The sequence below is a fragment of the Saccopteryx leptura genome, chromosome 1 (genome assembly GCF_036850995.1).
Source record: "Saccopteryx leptura isolate mSacLep1 chromosome 1, mSacLep1_pri_phased_curated, whole genome shotgun sequence".
NCBI lineage: Eukaryota > Metazoa > Chordata > Mammalia > Chiroptera > Emballonuridae > Saccopteryx > Saccopteryx leptura.
This window is the reverse complement of record NC_089503.1, coordinates 351,040,306-351,059,760: the sequence shown is the minus strand read 5'-3', so window position 1 is coordinate 351,059,760 and position 19,455 is coordinate 351,040,306. Positions and strand designations below refer to the sequence as shown.

Below are 19,455 nucleotides of genomic sequence, written 5' to 3'. Positions count from 1 at the left end.
TTTGGGGTAGGGATGAGGGTCATTAAAGAGATGCTTTATACAAAGCCAGAGTTGAAGCTAGGGATAAGAGGTGGAGAGCAAGGTGAGCTGAGGCACAAGGTGAGAGCTCTGGTTGGCAAAGTCAGGGTGCATTCAGGTGACAGTAACTTGACCAGCACAATTGTAGCAGAGAGCTTGTGTTTGGCAGTGGTCAGAGAGAAAACAGGAGGCAAAGCTGGGGAGTTGTAGAGGATCCTAAATGGCTCACAAACATTTTTGAACTTTATGCTCCAGGCAGTGAAGAGCCTCGGAGCCCTGTGAAAGTGGGAGGGCTGTGGTGAAAGCAGTATTCCAGCGAGACTGATCAGGGCTGTGTGCAGGAGGCTGTGTGCAGGAGGCTGTGTGCAGGAGGCTGGCAGCAGCACGGGTGGGAGGTGATGAGCAACCTCAGGGCGGTGGATGTGTGAGTAGAGAGAATGAGAGAGAGAGGTACAAGACTTGGTGTACATTGGATTTGGGAAGTGGGAAGAGGGAGGGAAAATTCAGAGAAGACAGTCTGGCAGAATTGTGGTGTTAGCAAAAAAAAAAAAAAAAGGAATAGTGAGATGGCTACTCAGTTTTAGATGTGCTGAATTTGAGATGACTGGGATATCCAAGTAGAAAGGGTATTGGAGGTGTTGAGTGTGAGCTCCAGAATGAGGGATGGCCGGCAGTAGGAAAGCAGAAGAACAGACCATTGCTAATTTGGTCCTGACAAACCCCCACTTTTAGGGCGAGGGAAAAGGAACCAAGAAAGGCACTGAGAGGATGCAGAATGAGGGGTATGATGTGAAGGAGGTTGTCGTGGAGCCACTGAAGGCAAGAGAAGCCATAAAACCAAGAAGGGTCTGGTGTCACATGCCTCTGAGAGAGACCCCTTTATCTGGAAGTTAGGGTACCACTAGTGATTTTGAGAGTTTGATTTTAAAGGAATGGCGTAGATGGAAACTGGATTCAACTGAACTTAAATTATTTGCTTCTCTTTTACCTGTTTTCAAAATGTTCATGTTATTGATTTCAGAGCGAGGAAGGGAAAGAGCCAGGAGAAAGATAGGAATGTTTGTTCCTGTATGTGCCCTGACTGAGGGTCAAACTGGCAACCTCTGAGCTTTGGGATGATGCTCAAAACAACTAAGCTATCTGGCCAGGGCTCTTGTTACTTGTTTTTAAAATGTCATGTGTTGACAATTAGGTGAAGGTATTCCGTTCTGATGGCAAGCAACTGACTCTCGAAGAAAGAAAAAATAATGTCATCATAATGGTGACACAGACACGGACACAGAGAAACTCTACAGAGTATGGGAGCAGATGGGACAGTAGAAATGAGGAAACAGCTGTTCAGACCATAAATTATACTCTCCCCCCAAATGGAATATTTAAGATTGAATTCCCAATTCTGGATGATTCCACTGAACTGCAATTAAAGGTACCATTTGTTTTCCTTCATTATGTTTCTGTAATAACATCATTAAAATTGTAATCTGTGGTAGGCACTCAATCTGTCAGAAGTCAAAGTACACAGGAAATGGACACGTTTCTATTTCTAAAAAATGGAGGAAGCGTTAAAAGTAATTTGATGACAGTGGCTGCGAGTTAGACTGAATGCTTCCTTTTACGTTCACGATGAAGAAACACAGTGAAATCCAGCAATCTGAAGATACGATGGAGAAGCTCCCCAAACTCCCGGTCTAGGCTGACATTCAGTCACTTGAAATTACATTTTGGCAGGAGCTGAAATGAAAGAGGAGTATTTCTCTTCTCACTTACACTCCTTTGCTGACCTCTTTCCCAAGAGAGAGGTTCATCTAAGACGCGTGACGGTTCCTGTTACCTTTCTTGTGGTGCGCTGGCCCTGCCACTCCAGGTTCCCTCTGACTGTCGATGGACCAAGTGGCCTAAGACGATTTCTTGCTTATAAATGAGCTCTATGTTGTGGAGAGAAGGAAAGGAATCCTTTTCCACTTCATCCTCTCTCCTCACGGTGCCTCCTGATAGCGCACCTTTGTTTCTGAGATGAGTTAGGACTGTGCTTTTCCCTCATAGACCGTGATGGTGAAGCCCCTCTTCCATGTGTCGCAGCTGCGACTTTGTTTATAGTATAAGCTTTGAAATGATAAAGATCCAGCGTCTGGGGAATGTATTTTTCCTGCATGAACATAAAGTAAAAGTGCCTTTGCTTTTCAGTAATGGTTCCGCAGGGAGCATCTTTTCTCCAGGTGTTGCTAAAGGTGAAGATTGACAGCTCCCCTTCCTTTTGTCACAGGCCTCTTTTCTTAATAGTGTCGGTAGCCTGGCGGTTCACGGCGTCTTTACATCTCCTAGCAAAACGTATATCCAGCTAAAAACCAGAGAGGGAAATATAGAGGTAATGCTCACCAGCACTTGATAATTATAATATAATTATATTCTTATGCCATTAATATGTATGTATTAATTAAGATGTTTTCTCTAGGTGGGATCACCTTTTGAGTTGGTGGTTAGAGGCAACAAGCAATTGAAGGACTTAAGCTACATGGTAATCTGTTATAGAATCTAAATTTATGATCTGTTATGGAATCATCTTACATGGTGTCTGCTCATGTCTAGACTAAACTTTTTAAAATTTAGCTTGACCCCCCTCACAGGCTAAAGACTTCCCTTTTATACTGTAATCATAATAGCTTGATTTTTCTTTGCCTATATTTGCATTTCCTATTTAAGAGGGATAATTAAATGTTGCATCATGTTTAAAATTTAACTTTAAAAATTTAAATTTCTATTAACTGTTCCACATATTGTCACAGTAGAAAATTATAAAATATAAGAAAAAAAAAAGAAAAGAAAATAAAGTTCTTCCCCACAGCCATGCAGTTTTGCTAGTCCAGGCCTCCCAGGGGTACTCTGCATTCCTTCCACTCAAAAATAGTCTTCAAAAATTAAAAAAATATATTTATTTTAAACGATAGTCTACATACAATATTATATTATTTTCAGATATACAATATAGTGATTAGACATTTATATACCTTATGAAGTGATCACCATGATAAGTCTAATACCTATCTGGCACCATACATTTTGTGCTTTTAAACTGCCTTCATCTTCTTGTCCATCCCCCTACCCTTCTCTCATCTGAGAACCATCTATTTATTCTCTGTATCTCTCTGAGTTTCTGTCTTGTTTTGTTTGTTCATTTGTGTTGCTCTTTAAATTTCACAAATATGTGAAATCATTCTCTGACTTATTTCACTTAGCATAATGCCCTCTAGGCCCATCCTTGTGGTAGCAGATGGTAAGATTGCACTTTTTATATGGCTGACCGATATTCTGTTGTATATATGTGCTACATCCTCCTTATTCATTCGTACCTATAAGTGGTTGCTCCTGATTGTGGCTATTGTAAATTTTCTGGCATTCAAAATGACTTTGACATTGTTTTAAGCCAAAAATATGTGTGTATAGTTAAAATTTATATAAATGTAGCTGGAATTGAAATTTTCACTAGCTTTAGCATAAAATGAAACTCAACTACTATTTATTTTTTTCAGGTAGTATCCAGGGGACAGTTGGTGGCTGTAGGCAAACAAAATTCATCAACTTTCTTTTTAACACCAGAAGAATCTTGGGCTCCAAAAGCCTGTGTAATTGTTTATTACATTGAAGATGATGGGGAAATTATAAATGATGTTCTAAAAATCCCTGTTCAGCTTGTTTTTAAAAATAAGGTAAGATTTAAGGTAATGATGTTTAAAAGAAAACTTTATATTAGTGAAGTCTGAGAAATGTAATATTTCTTTAGAAAAGTATCATCAAACCAAACTGGCTAGACATTTATATTCATTTCTAGAACTTGAGTTAAACTTATTCATATTTAGTTATTACATATGTATTTTTTTTTTTTTTTTTGTATTTTTCCGAAGTGAGAAGCAGGGGTGGCAGACAGACTCCCGCATGCACCTGACCAGGATCCACCTGGCACCGCCCACCGGGGGCATTGCTCTGCTGCAATCCGAGCTATTCTAGCACCTGAGATGGAGGCCATGGAGCCATCCTCAGCACCCGGGCCAACTTTGCTCCAATGGAGCCTTGGCTGCGGGAGGGGAAGAGAGAGACAGAGAGAAAGGAGAGGGGGAGGGGTGGAGAAGCAGATGGGCGCTTCTCCTGTGTGCCCTGGCTGGGAATCAAACTCGAGACTTCCACACACTGGGCTGACGCTTTACTGCTGAGCCAGCTGGCCAGGGCTACATATGTATTTTTGAATGCGAAATTATTAGGCACTGTGGGTCTTATTTTAAGTTAATATTCTTGGTTTTAAGACTTTAACTCAAACCCATGAAGCTCTTTTAGGATCACTCAAGTGGTGTAGTCCATATTGCTCTGGCATGAATTTAGGCAGCAACATAGAATCTGTGGTGTTGATATTTGTGTGATAGTGAACCGAAGGGTGGCGGAAGGAGTGAGGCTGTCCGCAGTGATATGTGGAAGCAGAGCCAGGCTTTGGTTTATCCATTTCATCAGCCTGGAAACTAACCCAGGGCAAAATTACTAAAAGCTTGGCGACCTTGCATGTGGAGGTCTGTGCGGAGCCTGGTCTCAAAGTACACCGGCGATTATTATAGCCCAGGGTGTATAGCTTGCTCAGGAAGCCCCTTGTATCCCACTCTGAAAATTAACCTGATTGCAAAGGTGCCGAGCGGAACTGGGTTATTTTCTGCATATTAAAAATGAACCGTTGTTCTCATTAAAAGCTGCCACCTTCCCCGGGTATGCCAGACAGTGCTGTTTTCTCTTCAGCGCTGGCTGGGAGCTGAGTTGTAAGGGATGGAGAAAAGGAAGAGGAAAGGGAGAAAAGAGGAGGGTAATTCAGACTGATGCCATTGTGAGAAGTTCCATCACTTGCAAACACTGTGGGAGTAAAGTTTTATTTTTTCTTTTTTATTCTTTTTCCTAGAGAAGGTTTATTTATGGTTTTCAAGTGATCTGTGAGCCAAGGCAAATGTAGAATTTTTGCTAGATTTCGAGTCATTGATCTGTTATTGGTTAAGGCATGTAAACAATGCTTTAGTGAGATCAATCCTGTTTCCGCCCTCTCTTAGGTAAACCTATTTTGGAGTAAAGCTAATGCTGGACCATCTGAGAAAGTCTCTCTTAGGATCTCCGTGACTCAGCCCCACTCCAAAGTTGGGATTGTAGCTGTTGACAAAAGTGTGAACCTGATGGGTGCCTTAAATGATATCACAATGGAAAATGTGAGTGCAGCCCGTTTTCATTAAAAAATAAAAGCATGTTAAAGAGAAAAGAGAAACTATTACATTACTTCATATATATGCAGGAAATTTCATTAGTTGCTTGTCAAGTACAAAGTCCACAACCAGTGAAGCTTCCAAATGAAAAAGGATCTGCACTTCAGTCCTGCCGTTGTAAAGAGGCTTGTGTGGTCAGGCGTTTGCTCTCTTCCATGAGAAACACCATGCGGATGTTTCCCTCATTTTTATACTCCATTTTAATTTCAGACGAGGCAGTAGGGGGAAATTGACTTTCCCCATTCTGGGTGACATTGAGGAGGAGAGCTTTTTGATAGTTTTGAAGTGCTTTCTATTTTGGCTATCTGTAATGGTTATAAATAATTATAGTACCCATTGAATCAGGAATTTGCAAGGTATTGAGGGGGTGAAATCATGTGAATCTGCAGAAAATTTACAAAGCAAGTGGTGTATGAACATCTAGGTTTACACAGACTGATCCCCTCCTTATTAGTCTTTTCATTTTTAATTGTTAAGTTCTTGCTATAGCCTTGCCTGCCGTTGCCAGTTGAAAACTAGATTATATGACTTATACCTGTTAATTGATTCAGTACAGTGGATGACATGTCAGGAAGAGAGATATATATGTTTAGGCTAATTTGGTCATCTTGTTGTATAATTAATCCTCTTGAGAAAAGTTATACTTGTTTCAGCCTTTATAGCTAATTTTTCTCAATCCCTTAAAAAAATTCCTGTAAAACTCATTGGTTGTATTTTACTCTTAATTTTTCTAAAATTCACATTATTCTAAAAAGTATATATCATATTAATTTGATTTAACTAAATATTATAACAGCTCATTTTACAGCTTTATAAAGATCTTAATAAATATTTCATTTTTTCTTCTATATGTATGTACACACACACACACACGCATACACACCAGAGGCAGATTTAACAGTGGGTGCACTGGGTGTGTGTCCTGGGCCCTGACTTCTGAAGGGCCTGCAAAACCCTAACTTGACACATTTTTCTGATGACACCAAGTTTTTTTGTTTTTTGTTTTGTATTTTTCTGAAGCTAGAAACCGGGAGAGACAGTCAGACAGACTCCCGCATGCGCCCGACCGGGATCCACCCGGCACGCCCACCAGGGGCAATGCTCTGCCCACCAGGGGGCGATGCTCTGCCCCTCCGGGGCGTCTCTCTGCCGCGACCAGAGCCACTCTAGCGCCTGGGGCAGAGGCCAAGGAGCCATCCCCAGCGCCCAGGCCATCTTTGCTCCAATGGTGCCTCGCTGCGGGAGGGGAAGAGAGAGACAGAGAGGAAGGAGGGGGAGGGGTGGAGAAGCAGATGGGCGCTTCTCCTGTGTGCCCTGGCCGGGAATCGAACCCGGGACTTCTACACGCCAGGCCGACGCTCTACCACTGAGCCAACCGGCCAGGGCTGACACCGAGTTTTTTAAGAAACCCGATATTTTCGTCGTGCCTAGGGCCTCAACCGACCTTAATCAGCCTCTGATACACACACAATTATTTAGTGCTCATGCTCTCTGTGTGTCTGTCTGTCTCTGTCTCTATCTCTCTATTATTTACATTAAATATTGTCAGATATTAGGATTTCTGCCCCAGCTTTCCTGAGGTTTACACCTGCCTGATATATTTTTCTATCATTTTATTTTTAACCTTTCGTTAGTTTTTTTTTTTTTCTGAAGTGAGATGCGGGGAGGCAGAGAGACAGACTCCCACATGCGCCTGACCAGGATTTCCCGCCCCCCCTTGGCATGCCCACCAGGGGGTGATGCTCGGCCCCTCTGGGGCATTGCTCTGTTGCAACCGGGGCCATTTTAGCACCTGAGGCAGAGGCCATGGAGCCATCCTCAGCGCCTGCGCCAACTTTGCTCCAGTGGAGCCTTGGCTGCGGGAGGGGACGAGAGAGAGAGAAAGGAGAGGGGGAGGGGTGGAGAAGCAGATGGGCTCCTCTTCTCTGTGCCCTGGCTGGGAATCGAACCTGGGATATCCGTACGCCAGCCGATGCTCTACTGCTGAGTCAGCTGGCCAGGGCCTGTTCTTGTTTTATATTGCTATATAATCCCTATTTCCTTATGTATATTTACTATGTTTACTTTAAATCTTGAGCTGACTTTTTCAATATTCTGTTTTATGTGCTCTTTTGTCTGGCTGGATGTCTTTTATGGAAGTTACACTCTTTGAATGTCTAGTTGGTTTGGAAGCTACTCTGATAATGTCTTTTGGATAAGGCTGAACACCATGTTCTGTTTACATCTTGTGAATTTAAAGCAAGGGGAGAGATCGAGTTGAAGGGACTAGAGAGCTACTCTTGATCTGCCCTGTGTACTGCCTCCTTCTCTTTAGTATTTCTTTTTTTTTTTTTTTCCTGTATTTTTCTGAAGCCGGAAACGGGGAGAGACAGTCAGACAGACTCCCGCATGCGCCCGACTGGGATCCACCCGGCACGCCCACCAGGGGACGACGCTCTGCCCACCAGGGGGCGATGCTCTGCCCCTCCGGGGCATCGCTCTGTTGCGACCAGAGCCACTCTAGCGCCTGGGGCAGAGGCCAAGGAGCCATCCCCAGCGCCCGGGCCATCTTTGCTCCAGTGGAGCCTCAGCTGCGGGAGGGGAAGAGAGAGACAGAGAGGAAGGAGAGGGGGAGGAGTGGAGAAGCAAATGGGCACTTCTCCTATGTGCCCTGGCTGGGAATCGAACCCGGGACTTCTGCACTCCAGGCCGATGCTCTACCACTGAGCCAACTGGCCAGGGCTCTTTAGTATTTCTTATTTAAGCTCTTAGAGCAACGCAGCACCAGGGAGGTGATCCATCAGCCTTGAGGATTTGGAGAAGAAGGGGAGGAAGAGTGAATGCTTGAAGGCTAGGGGGTCTGTCCACATATTTCCCTCACATTCTCACACCAGAAGCGCAGAGGTGCTGGCCGGCTACTACTTTCCGGACCCCTGCACAGGTAGTTTGGGTTGCTGTCGCCACTGGCGATTTTTGGCAGTGAAATTGCAACGAATGAGCTTCCTGAGGCTATGCCTGGTCAGAAGCAAGAGCAGAGCCTAAAAACCTTTCCTCCAGCCCATTATCTGCTGCCTTTAGTAGCTTTTCGCCGTCCACTCCCTCCCAACACAACCATTCAAGACATTCTGCACTCTTCCAGGGTTTTCTCATCCCACACACCCAAGTTTCCTGCTTGTTTCTATTGTTTTGCCAGAGTTAGCTCTGAAGGAGGGAGTCAGTGGGCTGTGATAATAGATCACTTTGGCTTCTTTCATTCTTGTGAAATTTATATGCGCTGCTGCCTTAGAATAATTTAAGTGTACTAGATCTTCCAGGGATAATTTCAGACACCAGCCTTTCCTTCATTAGCCCAAGCGGCAGCTTTTGCCGTGCCTTTTTATTGAGTCAGTGTGATTGACACCTTTTCCTAGATTATTTCATCAGCTCACGCCTGGCTGTCAGCAGGATGTGATTTTACATGTATTTGTGTTCCGGGACAGAATTTGAGTCATGGAACTGAAGACTTTTTCTCTCCATTATGCCTGGCTCAGTCTCCATTGTCTATTGCTGGGCTAATAACTGTATTTGCCAACCTGTTGAGGTAGTATGAAATTGTGTTTTCTCATTCTGTTGTTTTCTTCTTGGTGCCTATTCTAGCACCACGTTTGCTTACCATGGATGTAATAGTGGTTGTCATTGGCATAGCAGGAACAATAGTTTTGGTGTTTAATTTTAAACTTGTTTGGTTTTTTAAAATTTCTACCTATAATTTAAAATTTTTTTCTTTTTTCTTTTTTGTATTTTTCTGAAGCTGGAAACGGGGAGGCAGTCAGACAGATTCCCGCATGCACCCGACCGGGATCCACCCGGCATGCTCACCAGGGGGCGATGCTCTGCCCCTCTGGGGCGTCGCTCTGTTGCCACCAGAGCCACTCAAGCACCTGAGGCAGAGGCCACGGAGCCATCCCTAGCGCCTGGGCCATCTTTGCTCCAATGGAGCCTTGGCTGCAGGAGGGGAAGAGAGAGACAGAGAGGAAGGAGAGGGGGAGGGGTGGAGAAGCAGATGGGTACTTCTCCTGTGTGCCCTGGCCGGGAATCGAACCCAGGACTTCCGCACGCCAGGCCAACGCTCTACCACTGAGCCAACCGGCCAGGGCCAATCTTAAAATTTTTAAATTTTATTTTATGCCCTGGCCAATTGTCTCTGGTAGAGTATGGGCCCGGTGTGTGGAAGACCCAGGTTTGATTCCTGGTCAGGGCACACAGAAGGAGTGCCTATCTGCTTTTCCACCCCTCCGCCTCCCCCTTCTCTCTCTCTCTCTCTCTCTCTCTTTTATCCTCCCCTCCTGCAGCCATGGCTCAATTGGAATGAGTTGGCCCTGGGCTCTGAAGATGGCTCCATGACCTCTGCCTCAGGCACTAAAAAAATGGCTCCGGTTGCAAAGGAGCAAGAGCCTCAGATGGGCTGAGCATTGCCCCCTAGGGGGCTTGCCAGTGGATCTGGGTAGGGGCATGTATAGGAGTCTGTCTTGGCCTCCTCTCCTCTCACTAAATAAAAAAATAATAAAATTTTTTATTTTAAGTGAGAGGAGGGGAGATAGACTCCTGTGTGCATCCTGACCAGGATCCACCTGGCACCTCCTGTCTGGGGCCGATGCTTGAATCAACTGAGCTATCCTCAATGCCCAGGACCAATGCTTGGGCCAGCTGAACTATCTTCAGCACCTGAGGCTGTCATAAACCAGTTGAGTCACTGGCTGTGAGAGGGGAGAAGAGAGAGAGAAGGGAGGGAGAAAGGGGAAGAAAAGAAGATGGTTGCTTCTCACTTGTGCCCTGACTGGGGATCAAACCCAGGAAGTCAGCATGCTGAGCCAACACTGTATCCACTGAGCCAAATGGCCAGCACCAACTTCTACGTACATTCTTTTATGATTTTCATTTCTGATTTTGTGTTAATTTGTCTGGTTAATGCTAATGTAAATAAGAGAGATGTATCAAAATATTTACTGAAAGGGTATAATATCTTAACTTTTTTATTGTAGTAGAATGTGTATATAACATAAAAGTATAATTTTTTTTTTATTATTCAGTAAGAGGAGGGGAAGCAAGAAAGACTCCCATATGCTCCCCAACCGGGATCCACTCGGCAAGCACAGTAGGGGGCAATGTTCTGACCATCTGGGGTATTGCTCCGTTGCTCAGCTCCCAAGTCCATTTTGCTCCAATTGAGCCATGGCTGTGGGAGGAGAAGAGAGAGAGAGAGAAAGAGAGAAGCGAGAGGGGGAGAGCTGGAGAAGCAGAGGGGCACTTCTCCTGTGTGTCCTAATTGGGAATCAAACCTGGGACATCCATACACCAGGCTGATGATCTACCACTCAGCCAACTGGCCAGGGCAAAAATGTAATTCTTAACAGTATAATTCAGTGGCAGAAATTACATTCATAAGGTTGTACAGCCACCCAGTGCCTTTCCAAAACTTTTTCATAACTCCAAACAGAGACTCTGTAGCCATTAAGGAAGAACTCCCCATTCTTCCCTTTCCCCAGCCCTTGGTATCTCTAATTCTGCTTTATGAGTTTATCTATTCCAGCTATTTCAGGTAAGTAGAATCATTTAATATTTGTCCTTATTTCACTTAGCATAATGTTTTCAAGGTTCACCCATATTGTAGCTTGTATCAGAACTATTGATTTTTATGGCTGAATAGTATTCTGTTGTATGGATAATGCTACATCTTGTTTATCCATTCTTCTATTGATGGGTGATTAGGCTGTTTCTGTGTTCTGGCTATTATGGCTAATGCTGCGATGAACATTGGCTTACAGGGATTTCTTTGAGTCTCTGTTTTCACTTATTTTTGGATATACAATATATATATATATGCAATTGCTGGGCCATATTCTAATTCTGTGTTTAACTTTTTAAAGAACTGCCAATTTTACTTACTCCTGCTAGCAATGAGTACTGTTCTTAAAAAATAACATTGTTAATATGATACATGCAAATGTCTCATTGAAAAAAAAAAAGATCTTTAGGATGTTGTAATTTGCATTGCTTTGATGATCAATGAGGTTGAATATTTTTTCTTCATATTGATAATTTACATTTCATCTTTTATGAATTTTATCTTTGTGTTATTTAAAATTCTTTTAACTGATATAGTGCAGAATTCATTTTAACCATCGAATTTATCTTATCTCTGCCCCCAAGTATTGGTTATTTTTAATGCTGACCCTGATTTGTTGGTCTTGTCAACCAGTGACACTTAAATTCCTCCTGGGAAAAATTCAAGTACATACTTCTTAGGATCTCTTGATTGCTAAACAGACTAAAAATAAATTTAAATAAGAAATGTAATTTTGACTGAATCATGAACAAGGCATTCACGTATTCATTATTTCTACATTTATGTCATTTTCAAATGTGATAAGTATGAGGGCTGTGTCTTATCTAAGTTTCGTGTAAGAAATATTGCAGAGGGCAGAACAGGTTGCTAGGAATCTATCCATTCCATATTTTTTATCTCCTCCTTAGGTGGTCCATGAGTTGGAACTTTATAACACAGGATATTATTTAGGCATGTTCATGAATTCTTTTGCAGTCTTTCAGGTATGTTTAGTTTGCTGTATTTAAAAAGATATTAGTATCTTACTCTTGCAAACACTTTTAGACTTAATGATCTAAATGGTAAAACGTTAACCTTTTATTAAATGTGTTGCTGAAGTGTAGACTGTTATATAAGTGTAATTTGAAATGGAAAGATAATCATCCTTCCAGTTTTAAAAGCAAATGGAAAAACTCATGGTTAGAGAAATTAATGGAATTGTCAAACAAATAATTTCTTTCCTTCATATCACTTTTCTTGGCTTATTATGAGTGTGCGTGTGTGTGTGTGTGTGTGTGTGTGTGTGTGCGCGCGCACGCGTGTGTGTTTATCTGTGTCCATGTATGGGGGAGGGAGAGAGGGAGAAAGAATGCATGTTCATGTACATACTTAAATACTCAAAAATGAGCAAGAGTTAAAAACAAGTGAGCAAGAGTGAGTTAGGCGTATGGGAGACTGCTGTGACAAGTGAGAGAGCATTAAACTTTTAAGAGAAAATGTTGATTATTCTTCCTAGGAATGTGATCTCTGGGTATTGACAGATGCAAGCCTTGTGAAGGATTACATTGATGGTGTTTGTAAGTAAAACTTGGCAATATGCTTTTCAAGTATTTAAGCCTTTCAGATATTTAAAATTACGTATGTAGGTATGAATACTTTCTGATTGAACATGGATACTGTGATTTTTATTTTCTGTTCTTTTATCATGAAATGTTTGGTGTTGAATGTACTTGGAAGTATACCTGGACTGTGACATGCAGTGCTCAACTGGGCTTCTGTCTAGCTCTTTGAAATGAATGCTTTCCATTTGCTTTCTTAATTCTTTGAGGTTCATTTTTCATATTCATTTTTGGACATACTGGAAGATCCTATTCTTTCAATCTGTATTCTAAACTGTGATATTATTTTGGAATTAGATAAAAGGAGCGATACGTTTTTGACACATTTTTGTTCTCTAACTTTTTGATGTTCACTAGAATGTAGCCCAGATACTGTAAAGTATGTTGGCATGTGCAGACACACACACAGAGACACAGATACACACAAACATACACTCATCGCCTCAATTTGAGTTCTTCCTGGCAAGATCACATCTATATATCCTAATTCCCTGGACTGCTAAATACAATTGGCCACTTAGCTAATAATAAGTTTACTTTTAGGAAGAAAGTCATAAGATGTTTATTTTATTTTATTTTATTTTATTTTATTTTATTTTATTTTATTTTATTTTATTTATTTTTTTATACTTTTCTGAAGCTGGAAATGGGGAGAGACAGATTCCCGCATGCGCCCGACTGGGATCCACCTGGCACGCCCACCAGGGGGCGATGCTCTGCCTAGCGCCCAGGGCAGAGGCCAAGCAGCCATCCCCAGCACCCAGGCCATCTTTGCTCCAATGGAGCCTCGGCTGCGGGAGGGGAAGAGAGAGACAGAGAGGAAGGAGAGGGGGAGGGGTGGAGAAGCAGATGGGCACTTCTCCTGTGTGCCCTGGCCGGGAATCGAACCTGGGACTTCTGCACACCAGGCCGACGCTCTACCACTGAGCCAACCGGCCAGGGCCTCATAAGATGTTTTGACTGAGGAAATGTAGAAATGAGAATAGGTAATTACAGAAGTTGTTCTCTTTTCTTTCAGGTAAAGTTATACTAATATCATTTCAAGAGGCTTCAGAATTGTCCTAGTTTCTGTCCCTAAACTCCCTATTTTTTGTCGGGTGTTCTCAGTTTTTCCACACTAAGCTCTTTGTCATTGATTTAGTTCTTGCCACATACCTGAGCCCCTCTCCTGAAACTAAAAGGATAATTTTATAGTCTTAAAGATTTTGTGGAGTTATTATAATCTCTATGCATTGAAGACATATGGTGCATTTAGCTTTCTTCATATAATTATCTATCCTAAACAACCTTCCAAGCAATCTACCTTTTTTCATTCTCTCAGTCTCAGCTATATTACCCATCTTTGTTCATCTTTACTTATCAACTCCAGATGCCCACTGTCATACCCATGAGTAACACTCCATACCCTTTACCTTTTCTGAGAATCTTCTTCTGCCTTTTCACAATAACAAAAAAAACCCTGATCCTCTTACTAGCATATTGTATCCCTAGAAACCTTCTCAAATGAACATTTATTTATCTGCTTTTCTTCTGGATCAGGGTCAGTAGGGACATAGGAGATATATATATTTGGCTACTTTTTCTTAGCTGCTTTAAGACTGTTGTTCAACAATCCTCAGTTAAAAGCCCTTTATTATTTGAAGCTCAGAAATTTTAATTATAATTTCTTTAATCAAAATTGAAGTCACCTACTTTCCCATTCTCCCTATATATATATTGATGTTCTCACAAAAGATTCAAAGTCTTACTCCTGTTGTCATCCTGGGGGATTTGAACATCCATGTGGTTCAGGGGTCCCCAAACTTTTTACACAGGGGGCCGGTTCACTGTCCCTCAGACCGTTGGAGGGCCAGACTATAAAAAAAACTATGAACAAATCCCTAGGCACACTGCACATATCTTATTTTAAAGTAAAAAAACAAAATGGGAACAAATACAATATTTAAAATAAAGAACAAGTGAATTTAAATAAACAAAGTGACCAGTATTTCAATGGGAACTATGGGCCTGCTTTTGGCTAATGAGATGGCCAATGTCTAGTTCCATATTTGTCACTGTCACTGCTAGCCATAACAAGTGATATGACGCGCTTCCGGAGCCATGACACATGCGTCCCGCGTCACCGGAAGTAGTACTGTACGTGAGCAACACTGCGCTTTGCGGTGCCACCACATACAGTACTCCAGGAGCACAGGATCCTGTGCTCCTCTCACTGACCACCAATGAAAGAGGTGCCCCTTCTGGAAGTGTGGCAGGGGCCGGATAAATGGCCTCAGGGGGCCGCATGTGGCCCGCAGGCCGTAGTTTGGGGACCCCTGATGTGGTTGATCCATCTAATGTGCGCTGTCTTGTGATCACTGCTATGGAAACAGTAGTCACCCAACGTCATATTATCACCTGAACATGGCTCTACTCCTAACATTTCAAATGCCTGTTCTTCTACCTTGCGTATTTTCTTACTCCCCTAAAACACTATTAAATGTCTTCTTTGGTCTTGACCTCTCGTTATTCTGGGTTTTTGGCTCCTTCTGCCTCACCTTTCCTCTAATACCTGGCCTGGACCACATGGTTAATGACTTTAGTAGAATTCTTCCCTAGTCCTTCATCCTTCCCTGACATCTTCTCCATCAACTCAACTGTAGAATGACTTGACTGTTGATCTTACCCCTCTGTATCTTCACCCTGAGGCTCCACAAATACCTTAAATTCAGTAGGTCACAAAGCAGGTTTATGATCTTGTCTTGCTACCTCACTCTTCCTTAATATGTTTTGATTGAAATTGTTATTTACTCAGATATGTAAATCAAAAACTCGGAACTTGTCCTTGCTTTCTGTCTGATATGTAACAGCATAGTGGTTAGGGAAGGAATTTACCATCAAATACTTCTGGCTTTGAATTCTGGCTTTATGACTGAGAAAATCAATTAACCTCTCTAAGCCACAGTTTTCCCCCTGAAGTAGAAGACTAATAATATTTTTTTGTATTTGAAGGTTATTGTGAGGTTAAATTCAAAAGCATATAAATGCTTAACACGTGTTTGGCACTGATAAGTCTGTAATTAGCTGTTACATTATCCCTCAGATTCAGTTTGTTTATTCATTATTCAGAAGACAGTGATGATATTAATTGCATGCTTAGCATGTATGAGGCAGTGGAGCTTCCAACGTGGTCTAGTGGGGCAAAGCAACATACAGTTCGAAGAGGGTGCTGATGGAAGAAGTGCAGTGTGCCATGGGCATACAGAGAGGTCATCCATCCAAAGAGATAGAGAATTATCTCTTGAGACTATCCTTCCTCTCCTTTCCTTGGTTTCAGGCCCTTATCAGTGTCTCCTTGACCATTGCTCTAGCTTCTTGACTGACAGTTTGCCTACCTCTATTTCTAGCTCTCAACCACTGTTCACACTGAAGCCAGAGTTGTCATGTAAACATGGGTTAGAGCATGTTTCTACTTACTTAAAAACCTTTAATGGGTCAATATTACTTAAAGGATTATATACAAAGCCTTCAGCATGGGATATTTGATGTGGGATTCTCTTTATCTGGAGACTTAAGGAAAATGGGATGCCCAAAACAATGCAAAATAGACCCCCCCCCCCCCGCCCTAGCCATACGCTTTTCATCATTCAGAGTCTGTGTAAAATCAACCATTTTCTGCGTAATAGACATTTTATGTATGTCTATTATTGGTCTTACCATGTTTGGTACAATTTCCTATTTGTTGGCCTCCTCCATAGACTATGAGCAGAGCTCATTGCATTCATCTTTGCAGCCTTGGTACCTGCTATAGTATTATGCTTTTATATTTTACTATTAAGTAATTTTGGACATACAGATGAGTTGCAAAAATAGAGATAGGTGATCTAGAGTCTGTATGGCAATATGGCTTTTTAATAAGAATAAAATTAGTAGCATCTTACAACTATTGTAGCCAATGGTAATCAGTGTTAGCTAAAAAGAGAAGAAAAGCAACATTGGAGGCAGCTTTAAAAATGTGAGATTTAACTGATTTTTTTTTTTTTAGCAACTGAGTTATAAGTTAGTTTTTCAGGTATAGGCCATGAGGGCAGGACACTTTTTTATTAGTGTTCTCTTGGCTATAATTGGCCACGTGGTATTGGGTAAGTCATTTAATTCTCATATTTCTCATCTGCAAAATGAGAAGATTGGACAATGAACTCTGATGTCCCGTTCAGCTGAGAGATGCTGCAATTCTGTAGACTAAGTTTATAATCATTCTTTGCGGTGACTTTTTTCCTAACCATTGTCAATGTTTATTTTTCTCTCTCTTTTTTTAGTTGAATTTATTGGGCTGATACTGAGTAACAAAGTTATACAGACTTCAGATGCCCAATTCTACAACACATCTCTGTACACCATATTGCGTGTACATCCCCCGCCCTAAGTCCAGTCTCTGTTGGTCTCCATGTATCCCTCCACCCCATTCTCCACATCGCCCCCCACTTCGCGGCAATCACCACACTGCTATCCATGTCCAAGAATTTCCCCCTGTTTTTGCTCAATCTCTTCATCCCCTTCCCCAACCCCTCCCCCTAGCTGTCAGCCTGCTCTCTCTCTATGAGTTGTCAATGTTTATTTTTAGATGAAAGTGTAGCATTTACTGACGACTACCTGGAAGAAAATGAAGGATACTGGTTAGATTCATATGACTTTTCTTCAGCTGGTAATCCGCATGTCAGAAAGCATTTTCCAGAGACTTGGATTTGGCTGGACACCAACATGGGGTAAAAATTTATAAAGTTGTTTGTCCCTGTATATTTTGTTTAGTGTTAGTTTTAAAGAAGTTTTGCCTCTTTCTAATGTACAAGTACAAATATATGGATCAGTACTATAGTATAAATAGACCAAAAGGTTTTTTATTTCAGAATGTTTATTGTATGTAAATATAGTATTTAATAAGGACACATGCAAATTGTAACAGTGAAAGTATCATTAAGTAGAAGATAGGTTTTTTTTTTTTCTAATTAAAGATGATTTTAACTTCCTTGAAGTCTTTTAGTTCTCATTGTTGAAAAGTTGCTAAGAGTATACTTGTGGCCTTGGGGTGGGGTACACTCATGGCTTCCCCCTCTACCTTGTGGCTCCCAATAAAACATCCCTGTGAGCCACAGGGAAGACAGATGTGGGCATGTAAGGAATCCAGCTTTGATGACAAACCCTGTGCTACCTGGCTGGATGACTGAGCAGGGAAATCATGAAATCTATATGTATTCTATAATCAGCCATTTATGGAAAGGTGGAATAAGACATAAGACACAGGTCACACCTAAAAAAATACCCAACAAATAATAGCATTGATTTGGACCCAGAGGGAAACTGGTATGCAAATTGAGAGACAAAATGAGAATCATGTGAAAAACGTTTATTAAAAATTTATGAAAATAATGTTTATTCTTAAGATATAAACATGGCAGAAAGCTTTTATTTCAATATGGATCACTATCACCTTTCTATGGCCTCTTCCTTGCTGTTTTATGCATAAATTAAAAAGGTTAGGTATGCAAATGATTTAGATAATTAATATTCTTCCAAAAAGTGGTTTAGGTTATGTTGACTTATTTTGAAATGTGCCAGTTCTTGGTTTTGTGATTTTTATGTTTATCTTGACTTCAGTTCCAGGATTTATCAAGAATTTGAAGTGACTGTACCTGATTCTATCACTTCTTGGGTAGCTACTGCTTTTGTGATCTCTGAGGACTTAGGCCTTGGGCTAACAGCTTCACCAGTGGAGGTAGTGTATGAAAGTGCTGCTTATAACTGTTACAGTGCATGAAGTGAAGGAAGTCTCAACTCTTCAATAGATTTTTTTTTAAAAATGCTTGCTTATGATGTTGATCATGGTTTAGAGATTTCTAGGTTTTTCTTTTCTGTTTTTCATCTGTTTTGTATTTTAGAATGTGAGCTGTAGTAAGCAGCTAAATGTGCTAGGTCCATATTAAGATTTGGATAGAAAATTTATTATTGACCAAATACAACCACTTCCAAAGCTCAGAAGACAGAGAGAATTTCTGTATGTCTCTATTTCAAGGACAAACATAACTTCTCAAGACATACCTCACCAGACATTCCTTCTCATCTCTTTGGTCAAATTGCATCACATGTCACTTCCTGAACCAGTCACTGGCAAGAGGAATGAGTTACTGTCATTGGTCTTAGACTAGTAGCCCTTACCTCTGTCACACCTGAAGCCCCTTATTATAACGGGTACTTTGTTTTGCCCCTTTACTAATTGACATGAATTTTATAGAAAATATAATATACTTACATATTCAATTAAAAAATTGATATGATGTCCTAAATGAAATAATAAACAAAAAGACAGTAATGCATAATAAAATAATGTATATTTCAGGATATAAACAACTAGGCATGGCTGCTGTAGAAGACGTAGTAACATATATAAATATTTACGCCATGCGCAGAGATGCAGTGTGACCTCCATGTATTGTTTTAGCAGTGCGAAAAACCTTGAGGGGTGCTGCCAATGGTGATGTCAATTTCTAAAACCATGAACAAGTTTTAGTAAAGTTACAGACAAAACAAATGCAACCTTCTTTTGATTTATAAAATAGGGGTATTCATGAAAAATTTCATGTGTACCGAAAAAAGCTTTGGGTTTACATATGCGTTGGAATTACATTGTAAGTTCAGGTTATTATAAGCAGGTACTTATCTACATGAAAGTCTGAACAGACATTTAAGACTCAGGAGGGGTATGGGACAATTCTTTTGTTGTCTGGGATTGTCCTGAGCATTGCAGACCTTCACCTACCGAATGCCAAGTGCACCCCTCAAACACTGGCAATCTAAGCTATTCACACAAATGTCCAAATAAACCTCTGGAGGCAATTTCTGCTGCCAGTGAAAACGCTTGCCATAAAGAAATTGAGATTTACCTTTGGAGACGGGAGGAATCCAGCATTCCCTGCAGGACTTGGTCAATAGTATCAGA

The 19,455-nt window shown here is 41.3% G+C and overlaps 1 protein-coding gene across 2 annotated transcripts in view; it reads left to right on the top strand.

Annotated features, from left to right (window-relative positions):
* CD109 (CD109 molecule) overlaps positions 1 to 19,455 on the top strand; it is a 135,846-nt gene that overhangs the window by 78,099 nt on the left and 38,292 nt on the right. The window contains exons 11-19 of one of the 2 annotated variants that reach the window (XM_066359017.1): positions 1,211 to 1,444; positions 2,282 to 2,383; positions 2,471 to 2,533; positions 3,546 to 3,722; positions 5,094 to 5,246; positions 11,793 to 11,867; positions 12,380 to 12,440; positions 17,086 to 17,227; positions 18,117 to 18,234. In XM_066359017.1, coding sequence (XP_066215114.1) covers positions 1,211 to 1,444; positions 2,282 to 2,383; positions 2,471 to 2,533; positions 3,546 to 3,722; positions 5,094 to 5,246; positions 11,793 to 11,867; positions 12,380 to 12,440; positions 17,086 to 17,227; positions 18,117 to 18,234 — 1,125 coding nt within the window. Of the gene's footprint in view, positions 1 to 1,210; positions 1,445 to 2,281; positions 2,384 to 2,470; positions 2,534 to 3,545; positions 3,723 to 5,093; positions 5,247 to 11,792; positions 11,868 to 12,379; positions 12,445 to 17,085; positions 17,228 to 18,116; positions 18,235 to 19,455 lie in introns of both variants that reach the window. The other variant, XM_066359018.1, reaches the window with a different exon arrangement.